General features: G+C 37.5%; 1 protein-coding gene across 5 annotated transcripts in view; it reads left to right on the forward strand.

Annotated features, from left to right (window-relative positions):
- Window positions 1-1,439: 1,439 nt before the first annotated feature.
- Window positions 1,440-16,140, forward strand: part of cpne5b (copine Vb) — a 181,157-nt gene continuing 166,456 nt past the window's right edge. For all 5 annotated transcript variants that reach the window (XM_058791228.1, XM_058791229.1, XM_058791230.1 and 2 more), the window contains exon 1: window positions 1,440-1,817. In XM_058791228.1, the coding sequence (XP_058647211.1) occupies window positions 1,708-1,817 (110 nt within the window). In that variant the 5' untranslated portion in view covers window positions 1,440-1,707. The remainder of the gene's footprint in view (window positions 1,818-16,140) is intronic.

Raw genomic sequence — 16,140 nt, forward strand, 5'->3', positions numbered from 1 at the left:
TAAGACCACTCTACTTAAGTCATCCAAGAAAAAGGGATGAACACAATTGCTTTTAATAGACTCGCATTCTGGGGGAGAAAAAAGGTGGCTGCAAGGATTCAGCCGCTACTCAGAGCAACAAATATAGAATAGCAATACTTGTGTGATTTTACCGCATTAGTACGTTTGTTCTGTGCGCTGATGTTTCTCGGAAATGGTTATTTGGTTAAAAAGTGCTGCTGCAGTCGGACTACTGAAAATAATAACAATGTGCACTACCTTCCTGTCAAAATAAAAGAAGGAAGAAAGGGCACGTTAATTGCATGCTTTTTTACAGTCCCCATTAAAAAGTAAGAGATTAGCCACATCGTAAAATTTTTGCATAAGATTTTTAAACAAACACTGAACATTGGGCTTTTAGGCAACAGTAAACACGTTTGCACATAATAGCTGACTTTTCTGTTGTTGAACTTTGATTCAAAATGTTTGCCGTTTGGGAAACATACTGAACTTGTTCACTTTGGCTCTTGGGAGCTGTCCACACATCGGTGGTGCTGGATTTACACACATTCCTACAATTATATGTCAGAGCTTTGCATTTTTACAATAAAATAATGGGAATTCACAATGGATCTTTGTCGGACAAGTGACTTGATGCTTTTGATTACTAATGCAATGGATAGTGCTACATATTTCTTAACACCCTGATGCATTCAATATGATAATAAAAAAAAGGAAAAATAATCTCATTATTTCAGTCTCTCTATCTCTCTCTCTCCCAAAATTGTGGATGTATTTTGGGAGAATTACACATCTGTCCTGTGCAATAGAGAATAGGGGTGAATATTACAGAGGTACTCCACCACTTTCATCAGCTTTAGCACAGAATCAGCCTCATTAGTGGAGGGTTTGCATCAGATTATAATGTAATGTATATGCAGAATAATGTAGAGGATACAGAGGCGAACACCATGGGAGCAATAGATCCGAGTTTGAAAAAAATCTGGCTAGATCCATCTCTAAATTCCGATTGGATGAGCAGATTGACCCCCCCCCCACCACCACCACCACCACCTGACCAAACATCAGCTGAATTCTGTGTTAATGTGACGAGTTGCTATGGCAACCTTATTGCAACTATACGACATAAGAAATTATTTCATTTATTTTCTTTATAATTAAAGATTTAATGCTGATATTTAAACAAATATTAATAATAGTACTGAATCAGTAAGTCCTTAAAAAAAATTACCACCAGTGCCGAAGAACAATAAATAAAAGCCCCGTATGTTATATATACATTAGAATGGTGTCTTTTGGCACAACAGGATTTAGATTAGGCTTTTATTCAGTTGTAACTCAACCCCCACGCAGCGCTATAAGGAATCGCGTATGTTGAGTGTGGTGGAGAGCGCAGTAGTACGCATGGGCGTGTTGGAGATAGTAGGGTAGGGCTGGAGAGCGCTGGATGCTCTTAACGAGCGCACATGTAGAGCATTTGATGTGCAGAGGAGATCTTTCTCTCTCTGGTGATGAACCGCAGCTGACCACCCGATTCTCCAGCACAGTTTTGAGAGACTTTCCCCCGACTTTAACCCCATTCAAGTTTCTTGAGTTGTAGGGGGGCTCTTCATTAATACCCTGGCCTTGTTAACTCCGGGTTGGTCCGAGCGGGACCGTGAAAGCCTCCGCGGGGCTCCGTGGAACTGCCCCGACCCGCGCGCGCTTATGGAGGGAGACATCATGGACAAACTCGAGGACATGGCTTCGGTCTACGAGTTCGACCCGCTGACGGGGAACATCCCCGCCACCAAAGTGGAAATCACAGTTTCGTGCAGGTAGGAAAAAAACGGCGACCGGTGTGACAGCAGGGGAGAAAAAATGCGCGTGCGTTCACGCCTCTGCCAGAATAAATCCTAGATCAGCCTCGTTCATAGGATTATTCAACCTTGAGAAGTTAACTGAAAACTTATAATTCTGTCGGGAATGGCGCTCTAATGAATAGAATCTTCAAACGTTGCGTGTAACAATAGAGCATAAAAACAAAAAAAGCATGCGTTTATAACGCATAAACGTTACATGTAAGATTATTTGCATGCGTGTACATTTGTACTTGTTTGCAAGGGGATTTTTATGAATTAGGAAGTTTTTGGTTATGGGTGGGGACAGTGGCCACTACCAGGCAACAAATGTATGCATGAATAATACATAATGCTGCTTGTTTAAAGTGTTAAAACTGTTTAATAATTTCTCATTTACTGTACTGTACGCAGAGAATACGCATAAACAAGTATTGTGAATTCTACATCTCATTTGCCTCTCTTACTCTTACTTACACAAGATGGATTCATTTATGCAAAAGTTCACAGTTTTGAATTATTGGTAAGGAATACATGTAAATGCACGTGTTTTTCTCTGTGGAGATGCTGGAACATCTGTGGCGCATGCATGCACAATATGCTCTGCTGCTCTGCTCTCGTATTCATTGAACATTCGGGCTGAACAGAGTCTATACTGTATGTTGAAGAGTAGCTGTATTGAGTAGCTGCACTCATTGATTGATTGCCTGTGTAAACAGTCTCTCATAACTGAACTGAATGTAGATTAGAAGCATTGGGTTGCATCTGTATTAGGCTACTTCTGCTTTAAATGATGCAACATGCATTTTTGTTGTAATATTGTGTTGGGTGGAAATGGACTAACCGTATCTGGATTATGTAATCTGACTACAGACATCAAGTTGGTTATTTTAATTCATATTTTCCTGATCCTGTCCCTAAATTTTAAAAGAGCTGCCTGAGCCAGAGGTTGAAAGAAGTTCAGCGGACCTTCATGAGATTTTTGAAAGGGGAGCAGAGAGACATGATCCCAGCAGCTACTTTGAAGATAGAGCTGTCTCGTTCCTCATTTGACCACATGCAGAAATAACTTTCAAGGAGACGCATGCAAAATATCGCTGAAATGCAGTCTTTGCCTAGTTCAGTAGTCTAACTAGAACGAAAGGATGGCTATTTGGGATTATTGTACAAATTTTTGATGAAAATTTTTCGTAATTTTTTCATGCAATGAAAAACAATACTTAATTTTCTTCACACAACACCAAATAAATAATACTATCTTGCCATCTTACAATATTAATTTCTGTAATTTGTAATCAGCTGTACATTACATTTCAGAAGGCAACTCTATATTCTTTAAGATTTTAACTGTAATTACAGCAGTAAAATTTCCTTCCAGTTTCTTGATTTGTAAGTACAGTATGAATATTAGCCTACAATTCCAGCAACGTGCAATATAAAAGAAAACTGATCAGCTATGTAATTGCGACTGATTCAAACATCAAAAAATTCACTCAAATGAATATTTATTTTTATGATCAAAGTGGCATGCTGGAAGCGGCAGTCTTTTGTTCACAAGTATAAAGATGTTATTTAAAAAATGAAATTTGAATTCCATTGTACAAAAGTGATGATACATGAGGCAGATTCCTAAGAGATGATTAATTGCGTTTAAATGAAAACAAATCTCTGTGGATAGGTGCAATTATTTGTGCCAGGATGATTTGTCTTGATTTGAAGGTACTTGCAGATAAAGGAAGAGAGAGAAGTCATTTGTTCACGGGTGATTTATAACCGCCTGCACCTGTGGACCATTTATCCTTTTCCTGTCTACTCCAGCATGTATTGCTAACATGCCATTGATAAATAGTGGACAATATTGATTTGTAGAACCCTTTGAGGATAAACTGTGAGTGAAAATACCAATGAATAATAAGTGTGAAATCCTTTGGCTAATCTCCAGTACTCTTCTATTATATGAGTCATACAAAACCAGCATTTTCTTTTCTTTGAGAGCCTGGAGTTAGAATGAATGCCTCGAAGTAAAGAGGATGTGGGGATTGACATCAGTCTGAACAGGAGGACGGGGCATCAACATGATTCCACTGGTTTCATGAAACAGGAGCTTCATTTACCCTAGAGACCTCGATTGGCATTCTCGTCACATATAGAGCTGAGAGCTGTTTTCAAAGAGTGACAAACAGAAGGATCAGCAGATTAAATCTATAATGGATTTCACCAAGTTTGCATTCAAAGGTCCAGCCAAAGACTCCATTACTTCTGACTAGTTGTGTGATGGTTATGCGGTTTGTAAACTAAATGAAAACCCAGTGTGGCAGTTCACATGGTGGTCTTTCAGTTTAACCTCTTTCATTATCAATGAGATGTTCTTCCAGTGCATATGTCGTTATGATGACTTTGGACATAATATGGCAGTGGCTTCCCAAGCAATCCCTGTGCAAACAGGAGACTGTTACCATTTTTCTTCATTCAACATTCATGCCACATTAACAATTCATTTGGTTATTTCTATAAATGTAAATATTAATGTTCCCATAATCTAAAACGCTCAACCCACCCACTTTCTGTTTATGTAACACACACAAATCTCTAATTGGCACCAAGAATCACTTTGAGCTTGTCATACAATCCATATAGTTGTGTGATCAAGAGCGTTGCTTGCTTGTGAAGAGCATTTCTTTTTTTTTTTTACTGTAACTAGACATGTCCTGATTTTAATCGCAAGCGTTAAATTATTCAACATCTTTTTCAAAAGAAGCTTGAAAGCGATGTGGCGCAAAGATCAAACTTGTGTTGATTTGTATTTGTGCTTTCGAGAGCCTTCAGAAAGACAAGCGCTGTGATGTTTTTCAGGTGCACTTTGGGGTGTAGACCCTTTTGCTTTGTTCTTTTATGGTTTGTTAATACTGTAAAGTATAAGATTCACTAGCATCTAAAACGCACAGTCTACATTTGCCACCAGAGACCGTACCAGTATTATTACCCAAGATAAACGCAAACATACCTGCAATACGGTTCACAATGCAAAGAATCCCCTCTGCTTTCATATTCTCTGTGCATTGTGGGAGGCGTGATATTTGATGATTGATTGCTTTCTGCAGCCAATCACGATACAGGTAACCGGCAGTGTGAAATGTCAGCGTGTACCTGGGGACAGATCTCTCAGAGCCATTTCCTTCTCCTGTCGGCTCTTCAAATCACCCAGATACGGTGATTCACTGTTCTTCTCTGGAGTCCGAGGAAAATAAAAATTACGACCTGTCTTTTGTATGTAATTACTGTGATTTTAGAGTAATTACTGTTTGACTCATTAAAATCCCTGTCACAGTGATCAGGCATCAAAAACCTGTCAGAGAAAGACCCTTACCCGGGGAGGGTGAGATAAGGCTGGGATTACTGTAGCTGGATAAGGCGGAAGCCAGATTACACCACACGCAGTTCAAGATTTTTCAAGCGCTATCGACAATGGGAACATTGAGCATCTGTTTTCTTTATCAGGAGCATTGCTGTCTGATCACAGAGATATGCTTTCATCAAAAGCAACACTAAACTGCTTTATCGACCTTCACTTGATGTCCATAAAATCCGCTGTGTTCTGCGTTGTAATATAATATAATATAATACAATACACTACAATATAATTTATAATATAATATAACATAATATAATATTCCAAATTCTAAACATCTCCAAAAGGTGATTAAAAACTTTAGAATAGAATAGAATATATATATATATATATATATATATATATATTTAACTATTTCCCCAACAGTGTTTTTTTTTTTTTTTTTTTTAGTTGCCGGCCAATGCCAGCATTTTTGAACATTTTCACAAAAGTTTAATTGCACCAATAATATTCTGTTGTATGAATATCTGAAAATGCAATATGTCAAAACAAAGAACACAAAACAAAGACTGCTTCATGCAATCTTTTTTATCAACACTTGGATGTGGGTACGTGTCATGAAAACAACAACAACATTTTGAATTAATAGATGAGAAAATGGTGTTTGAAAATGGTGATCAAAACATAGATGGAGTCAGTTGCTTCCATCGACACATTCAAAGCTCACACGGTCCTATACCACTTCTTGACTCGACATTTCATTCGGTGACATTTTGATTTATGTGCTATTTAATTTTTGATGATCGCGTTATTTTACATATGCATCTACTTACAGTATATACACAATTGCTTGTTTATGCTTCTTCTTCACTGTGTCGGTTCAAATGTTCAGTACTCTTTCAGAAGATGTGTAATAGTGCCTCATATTGTACACCATTGAAAACACAGAAAGACAGAAAATTCCATCAATGGCGGGAAAGCGTTGTCTGATGAAAAATTTTGTGAATGGCAGGGAAAGAGCCAATAAACAGGAATTTGATTAAATGACGTCTTGCTATATAAAACATGAAAACAGTGTGAAGTAACTAATATTTAGCTAATATTTCCATTAGGGATACATCAATACAGTTAGCTCACGGTTCAAAACAAATCATGGTTTTTTTAAACATTGATTTCAGGTTGGTTCTAATGGCTTGGCACATCAGAGTGTTTTTTTGGAGTTGGCATTATTTGAGTGCTATAAACACATGTGTGGGTAATGTCTGTTTCATTCATACTGGAAGCCGGAGGGTGCCCCTGTGCAGAAACTCCACATATGCATCACAGGACTCATGACGCTCTAGGAAATCCCTTATATGGACAAAGGCAACCAGCTATTGCTGTAGCTGGATAAATAGAAGAAAGAAGTGCTTTGAAAGTTAAAACACGAAGACAATAAACGCTCAACTGTGACAGTAGGCTATATGGTTTATCTGTGTTCTTCAAGCCATCTTTCATAATAGCTAAGTATATGTATAATCCATTGCTAATCGAGTCTTTACGTAAGGGATAATGCATGGCTACCTGTGCATTAACGATTTTAATGCACGACGTGGAGGCCAAGAACCACCTGACGAGAACTGCACAGATAGCCATGCATTATCCCACTTATACCATGCATGGTTATTTGCCAACATTGACAAGTTAAAGCTGTTAATATTGTTTGCAGCGCAATAATTGACCGGAAGGGTAAAAATGACGGTTATTTTCATCAGTTACGGCTCATTAGCGCTAGCATTCTGCCCTCTTCAAATCAGACACAGAGATGAAAAAGTGCAGTAAGATCACATTTACAAGTAACAAGTGATTACACTGACTTGGAACTACCTGTGCATTAAACGGTTTTAATGCATACCTGGCAGCCAATCAGAATCGAGTATTCAGACAGACCATTTTATAATAGAGTATAGAATATATTTTCTGCCCCATTCTATGATAAGACGCCACATCAGATGACAAAATGAAGTTATTTCAAACACCTGACTGATGTTGTGGAGTAAAAACATGATACAATGTTCTCTTGGACAACAGGTTTAGAAATGCTTTCACATTGCAAGTCATTACAAGGGAAGATGTTTGGCATGTGTTGTTTTTTCAAACACACGTTATTAGTAGGGAGGCATAGACTCATGGGCACGCTCAAACAGAGCCAATTCAGAGAGAAATAGAAAAAAAATTATAATTCACAAGTGTGTCTTAAACCGTGGTTGTCGTATCGAACGGTTCAATATTATATTGAGAATGGCATGCCTAGTTTCTATAGAGTGGTTTGTAGCTTAGCTAGCTAGATTTTTAATAGCCTGCCTGCTAATGAGGTGATTTAGCTGATGCTTTATGCAAAATACCTACAGAATATTTATTCCCCCTGGAGAAACCTGGGTTAACTGAAAGGTAATGATTTATGGATAGCACCTTGTGGGTTTGAACCAACAACAACTTTCTGGATATCATTCACCACTACAAGTGATCCATTGAGTAATGATGCTTCATTCTCCCGCCTCACAGAACCTCATATTACGCAACAGTTTCTGAAACTTCTGCCGTTTGGTTCAAGGTTCCTTAAGAGTATCCTGAACCTTGGATTTATTTTCTCCCACATTAAGCAATCTCTCCAGGTTGCTATGCTGGGCAGCGGACAATGATGCTTCGCAGGCAGGTGGCATTGCTTGTGCTCCACTTCTCCAATTTGTAACCCTTAATATCTCCTTCGGTTCACGCTGCACTCTGCTAAATACTGAACTGAGTGGGTGGCTTTGAAACTTTTAAGCCTCTCTGCAGATAGTCTGTGAGGGGCTGCTAGGAAAAAAAACTGTCTTTATATAAAAAACAAGAGGAATGGAGAAAGTGTTGGAAGCAAAGAGGACGTCTTTGAGGTGAGCAATGTCGACAGCCTGCCCACATTCGACAATCACTCTAATGACAAAAACATATTTAACAGACTGTCCGCCATGAAGATGCAGTCCACTGAAGCACCGAGGAAGTAAACAAGAAAAAACTCAAACCAACAGAATAAAACAGATTTCTTGAAACAGACTTTTTGTTGTCGTCGCCGATAAGGATCACAGAACGATTGGTGTTCGAAGCGGAGGCAGTGGCAACCTTGGAAACCCCAGCGGAGATCTAGTCCGGCCTGAGCTGTTATGATCACAAGGAACATTGATTTTTCTGATCCTCAGAGGTCTGACCCTTGTTCCTTGTATTCTAACATGTGCAGACACATGGCAATTGTCAATCTTGCCTCAGTCTCTCACAAATAGCTGTTCAGTATGGCTGACTGGTGCTTTTCATTGGTTTTTCTGATGGACGTGGCAGAGATGCCGTAAATAACTTCATCCAATTGTTCATTTTCTCGGTCATGGTTGCCATGCCGGCAGAGAGCCTGAGTTTTCTTCATTTTGATTTGAAGCAGAAGAGCCTTTCTCTTGTGAATCATTTTAGCGAGTGTGTTCATGAGCCACTCAACTCTACTGATTGTTTTCTCTTATAAGTGATTTTAGAAAGCATTGTCTACAAATCCATGTCAGACTGGAAGCTAAATTCTTTTGTTATTGAACACATTATTTGGTAAGCTGGGTGTGACCTTTTAATGACTTTCTATATTCCATTGAAGAAACTTTAGTGTCTCTTTTAAAGATACAGCTTGACCTTATTAGTATTGATTAACCAAGTTTTTAAGTCCAGATTCAAGGTAATTACTGTAGGCCGTAACCATGTCTTGAACACTTTACATTAGTTTTATAAAGTATAAAGAAACAGTAAGAAATTCTAGGTCTAATTCTAGTTGGGAAGTAATCATTTTGAACTATTTGCAAATCATTTTAAAATATGCACACATTCACTATTATTTGTATGCCTAATATGTCGAAAATGCAAAGCGTTTCATGTCTCGTTACATCCAGTTAAAAATTGCATGAATCATATAAATTATACCAAATTCAATTCAAAACAGCAAAATTCGAGGTTAAAAATTCAAGTAGTTTGCATCACTGGATGTTACTGTCGGTTGTCAAATATTAATTTTAATATTTTGCTACTTCACTCTTTACAATGGCGTTTAAAGCAGAAAAAACATGCTCTGCTTCTGTGAACCGCAAACCCCGTGTACTTTGTCCAATAAGTAGGCTTCATTCTCTTCAGATGGCAAGAACTGGCTGAAATGAACAAATCTTATTGGCTGGTTTCTAGGATTGGGACTAGTGCTATCAAATGATTAATCGCATCCAAAATAAAAGTTTCTGTTTACATATAAATACACACACATACAATATATATATTCAAAATATTTACATGTATATACATTTATATTTTTATATTTTATATTATATATACATATAGTTAATATATAAACATAGCATATTTTTCTTAAATATATACATGCATGTGTTTGTATATATATATATATATATATATATATATATATATATAATAAATATACACAGTACACAATCATATATTATGTAAACAAAACCTTTAATTTTGAATGTGATAAATCGCGATTAATTGTTTTACAACACTAATTGGGACACAAGTACTGTACATTCTTGTGTAGTCCAATTCGTAATGAGTGAATCTTATGAGCTGGTTCTTTAGTGAATCAAAAATATACAGTGGGACCAATATGCCTGACTCCTAAACAAACGACTCTTATGATTGGTTATTCTTAGTGAATCAATCAGCTTTCAATTTAATGTTAGCTATGTTGCACTTATCCTGTGAAACTACAGTTTGACAAAACAGCTCAAACCAACTTGTAAGGAATTTAAAGGGATCATATAATACGATTTCACCTTTTTAACTTTTGTTAGTGTGAAATGTAGCTGTGTGAGCATAAACAACATCTGCAAAGTTACGAAGCTCAAAGTTCAGTGCAAAGGGAGAAATTGTCTTTTACAGAATTAGCATAGCATCGCCTACAGCGAACGGCTGGTAAAGGACTACAACAAAATAATTCCGGGGTAAGTGACATCATAAACCCAGATAAACCCCGCCCCTGGGAACATGCAACGAAGGGGGCGAGGCCATGCTGCGCTGCTTTAGAGAAGAGGAAGAAAACTAGGGGTGCAGGTAAAAATCTATTCATATACTGTATGAATTGCGATTCTGTCTTCTAACAATTCTGATGGATTCACAAGTTTCAAAATCAATGTTCTAAAGCAGCGGTTCTTAACCCTGTTCCTCACGTCCCTTGCTCTCCACACGCTCTGCATCTCTGTCTCTCTCTCATTCAGATCAGCTCAGCTGCTCCAACAATGAACTGTTCCATTTATACACTCATTTTCACATAGCTATGCCAAGCGTTAAACATGGGTTGGGCATGCGGTTGCTGTACTGTATTAAAGCTTTAATCATGATAAAACCGTATATTAAAAGCTAACATAAGCAGTAGCATAATAACAGCGTATCTAACAACAAACAAAAAACATAGGTCTACCATTAATAGCTGTTCTGCATGATCCTCTTCACTAATATCCTCTGCGTCTTAATCGGGCTCAAACTGATAAGCAATATAGATGATGCCATTGTTTACAATACAACCGGAGCACATGCCGCTGAGGTGAGGGGCGGGATGTTTAGACACGCTGGACCAGCTAACTAATCTGAGCCCATCGTGTATTTCTGAGGGAGGGCCTTCACAGAACCAGGAAATCAACTGGCTGTTTTTATGCTAGCTGAAAAGCAGTGTACAATACAGGTAAAATATGTGAAAAATAATGCGATCTTTAAAAAACGAAGCATGAACACATGTTGCTGTGCACCCCATAAATACAATCAAGCCTTTGAAAAAATCCATTAGACCACCCCTTTAAAATAGCTTTGTTGCATCAACAAATTCATTTTTATATCACTTTTGCATTGAATATCTGGTAGGTTTTGTGTTGAGTTTGGTGTAGGGGGTATTTGGAGTACGAGCGACACTCCTGGACAACTGCCGCAATGCATACCTGAAGCAATGTAATAAAATCCCCACTCAATTTATGTTTCACTTTGAAACTGTGATATATGTAATATCGGTCTTGCAGAAATTTTGCCACAAGTACATATTACAATGAGCCTGAGTTGTAAAAAGTTTTTATTGCAGTATTACCAACCTGATCTCATGACGAAAATGTACCTGTGGGAACTCTTTTCGCAAAACGCGAAATGCGTACCAATAAGTACTGTATATATCACTGCAGTTTCCAACAGAAATAAACACTAGAGGTGGTAAAACTGCGAACACTTGTAATCATTTTCGTACACAGTTATGATTACAGCTCCATATGTTTCGCTTTCCAGACTTGACAAGCTTGTTCGGTAGCTCAGCCGGCACGGATTTGGACTTAGGATGCGAAATCCTTGGGTACGGATCCCGTGAAAAACATATGACTCACAATGAAAGAGCTGAAAGATGAGAGATAAAAAAACAAGCTAAAGCAGCATGATTGCATTTTTACGTCACATTCGCTTTTGTTCGTATGATCTTGAAGGTTTAGGTGTAGTGCAGATGGTACATTATTTTAAAATGTCACGGAGCATTAGAATTATATTGCCATTCAACAGAGTTTTCAAGTCAGAACCGGGTGACACATACAAAACCAGCGTCACATAAAATGTACCTTATGTATATTCATGTTTTCCAGGGAAAAAACTGAACACTCTTTTAGTGCCACTCAGTGGACATTTCACATCGAATATGTCACGAAAACGCTACATATTTGCGTCTTGCAAAAATTTTTCCCACAGGTACATTTTCAACAATGTGAAACTGTATCTAGATTTGTCAAAAAGTTTGGACCTACTAACTTCTTTGATGTGTCTTTATAACCTGAAAGGCTATTATATCATCATTTACTTTTGTTCCTCTGTGGAAAAAACAAAGATATTTTCAGAAATGTTTTGTGGTTTTGGCCATACAATAGAAATCAATGGCCACCAAAACTGTTAGGTTATCAAAATTCTTCAAAATGTCGTCTTTTTTTGTGTGTTCAGCAGAAAAAAGACAGTCATACAGGTTTAAACCAACATGAGGGTCACTTAATTATGTCAGAATGTTCATTTTTGGGTGCACTGTCTTTTTAAGTGAAGACTGCTGTTGTAAAACTTTGTGTACCAATCTATAATTACCTGTACCTATAGTTGAGATTTCAGGTTCATGTACTGCAAACCATAGACTTGTGACTGGTGTTGGCTTTTAGTTGCTTCCTGTCTAAGTAGAGTAGGTGGCTTTTGGCCAGAATAATGGATCAGACCTTATGCCAGAGAATATAGTTTTAATGACTTGTGAACTTCCAGGCATAGTCTGTGCTAATCACTCTTAATCGCTAATGGCTCTTTGATGTGCATCCTTAATTTGTGACAAACACGAGTCACTCTTTCAATCAACTTTCTATTTCTCTGCTATCCAATTGGCTTTTAATGCACTTCCTCCGTTCCATCTGGCTTTGACTCATGTGCAGAATCTCTTCCTTTCTCTGTCAAAAAAAGGATCTGGCTCCTGTTCTTTGTGGCTAAATTGACCAAACGCGACTGGCTGCGTGGACTCTTTCTCGAGCTGATAAATGCTCCGGGCTGAGTGAGAAGACCGTGAAACTGAAAAGAATGCCGACTGTGGTGGCAGAATTGGATGTGTGTGGGACAGTGGGACGCCCCTGTGCTTCTGTCTGTCTCATCACAGTTGCACACACAGACACATACCTGACTGAGAGCTAGTGGAGCGTAGAGGGACCTGGTTATATATGCAGACTGCCTCAAGAGCACCAAAGAGACAGGTCCGGTCTGGAATACAGGAAAGATGGTCTCATAATGAGTCTCAGAATTTATAAATTGCTGGTGGATGTAAGGAGTTTGACACTATTGGGTTTAAAACCAGTGATGTGGTTCAGCTGATTTAAACTTAGTAAAAGTATTTCAGTGTTGTTATAGGGTTGTTAATTTAAAATAATAGGGTTGCTCTCTCTTAAAATAATTTGATGAATTATTTTAATGTATCATTTAAATATATTTAAAAAAATAAATAAAATCAAATAAAACAATAAGAAACTAACCATATCTTGACCTGTTCATATATTTAGTGTAAATAAACTTTTCTATACTATTAGAACTAATCAACTAGCACCTAAATTATACACACACAACAGATCTTTCTGGCCCGCAAATCTGATTGGCTGATAAGAGTGTTGATATTAGAGTCCAACTCCAACAGTATCACTCCCACTTGCCGAAGTTGCCGTATTTCTCGCAGCGAGTGTCATAGTGGACCCCCAAATCCACTATAATTTAAAAAATAATACTGTTTTGTGTCAGAGAATGTAGTTTTAAGAGCTTTTTAGGGAAGAATGTACTTGTTTGGACTTCAAATATGCGGTTTGTTACTAAAGATAACTATTTGAAAATTTGCTTTGACATTTTCAGAGATGTGAGCTCCAGGGCTCACAAAACCATGCTCATAATCTTGCCGAGAGCAGCCTCACCTTGGCCAGTTATATTAAAATGTATCACTGGCCCTGATGTCTCTGATGTCTTTGGTCTCATTAATCTATTATTTGTTCCAGAGCAAATAACTTTGGCAAAATCTCATCATGTTTATGTAACTTCAATGCTGTATATCAGAGCGCTGCCTTTGTTCTTTTGACTGAATTGCCCAGCAACATTTATGATGGCTGATGTTGTTTATTAAATATTATTATTCAATAAATAATATTTTATATAAATAATAGTATTTAGTATTAGGAAACACTGTGTCTGTGTGTGTGTTCATGATGGTGATTTTAGTTACATTGTTCTGTGATTAGATGGTGACAAGAGACTATTTTCCGAGTCAGCAGTCACCAGTACGCAGCCAACAAATGCACTGAGCAGTGCTGTCATCAGAAATCACCCATAACAGATGAAAGGATAGTACGAGATCGGACATTCAAACAAATGTTTTATTGTGAATATGAGATTGAGCTGAAGAATGAGTGCTGTATCAGATGCAGGAAATCACACTTGCTCAGTCCATCTCTATACATAATACACTGCTTTTACTACAGTAATACAATAAGCTTTTAATGAAGCAACTCAATGTTCCTTTGTTACTAGTTCTAAAGTGACGTTTTGGAATTAGTAATGGAGGCTTGGGTTCAGCTGTTCAGCTGTCAAACTGAGATTTGAATCTGTGGCAGAAGGAAGTAGTTTGCACAAAAGAGGTTTTTTTTAAAGACACTTCGTTGTTGTTGTTTATATATTTACACACTTATGCCGTCGAACTGTTGTATAAATGCAATATCACACTCGTAGACGTGAGATTTGGCTGTATATCGGCACGCTGTGATTACCTACGGCACTTGGCCTGCGGTCTCGTCTCTGGCCTGCGGTCTCACGTCTACTGTTGTGATATTGATCATATATATGTGTATATATATATATACATACAGTAAATTTATATATATACACACACACACACACACACACATACGTGTGTATATATATATATATATATATATATATAGACAGCTAAAGCCACTTTATATTCAGCGCCTAAGTATTTTACTAATCTAAGTAATGCAATATGCCATTAAAAAATGAATATTTGAAGTAGGGCAAATTAAAATGTCTCTTTCACTACATAACATAAAAAGAGGCACTAAATGTCACACAATGTCATAGTTGCTCATTTGGTGTAATTTATATTAATCCAATTAAAACGACACAGTGATTAATCCAGATGTTATATTCTAATTGAACTTAGGGCTGAGGTGATACTGTAGCACATGTGCAATGCTTCATTAGCATTGAGTGTTGGAATGATTGATTGTTTTGGGGTTGAGGCTGTAAATGCCGGTTCTGGTTGTCTCAACCAGTCTGCTTGTTGAAACATGTCATTTGGCTGGCAAAACTGCATTCACCAATGGTTGTTTTCATTTTGGGCAACATATGTTTCCTGACGGGCCTCATCACGTGAGCCGTCGCTGTGTTCCCCCTAGCTTGATGATGAATTAGCACCATTAGGTTTTGCTTTATTAGAATGGATGCACTTGCCAAGGCAAAACATGTTGGGTACAGCTGTTAAACACCAGCGAGCTCAGGAACATGCAAAAATCTTTTCTTTTCTTTTTGGATGAATCGAGTCAATTGACTGAATTTGCATTGTTGCCATTTGAGAAGAATTAATGGTTGGAATTTTCTGTGACAGAAGTTTATTTTTCTGTCCATTGCATGGAGATTAGATTTGTGACACTACAGTACATCAGTCAGAAGTATCTAGATTTTATCGCTGTGAGATCTTATACTATACTAAATACTGAAAATTTTTCAGTGCAGTGTTTTAAAAAAAAAAAAAAAAAAGGCAGCAGTACCATAGAAGAACCCATCTGGCTTCCCCAAAGAACCTTTCGGTGAACAGTGAAGAGCCATTTTTTTTCTTAAAGTGAAGAACAGTTTATTAATCTAACGAACCATTTTCCATTATAAAGAGCCTTTAGTGCAATAGAAAGGGTCCCTGAATGTTAAATGTTCTTCATGGAACCATAGATGCCAATGAAGAACATATTTTTAAGACTGCTGTGTGCCTGAAGTCACAGGTTTGCATCAACAGCTCTGGGATCTTGGCTGAAGCCTCAAATGCCACCTCTTTATTCTAAATTTCATGTACTTAGACATTTTTAATGTCCTATCAAAATGAGAGAAATATTGCACACAGTATGTAAAAGTAACTTTTGTTCTTCTTGCTAGAAGACATTGTAGAGTCTAGAGACATGTAAATTAATGGTGCATTTGATAAAAAACCTGATGAACTTTAGGTCCACTTATAAACTTAGGTATGAATACAAAGGTATGAATGTGCAATATATAATTTAGATGTGTCTTCAAACTCTCCATTAATTATTTAAATGAATGCTCTTTATTAAGCTCAATCTACAGCATCTGTGACATGCTGTTAATTAAAAATTGGAC

Source organism: Onychostoma macrolepis, chromosome 11, assembly GCF_012432095.1.
Source record: "Onychostoma macrolepis isolate SWU-2019 chromosome 11, ASM1243209v1, whole genome shotgun sequence".
Taxonomy (NCBI): Eukaryota; Metazoa; Chordata; class Actinopteri; order Cypriniformes; family Cyprinidae; genus Onychostoma; species Onychostoma macrolepis.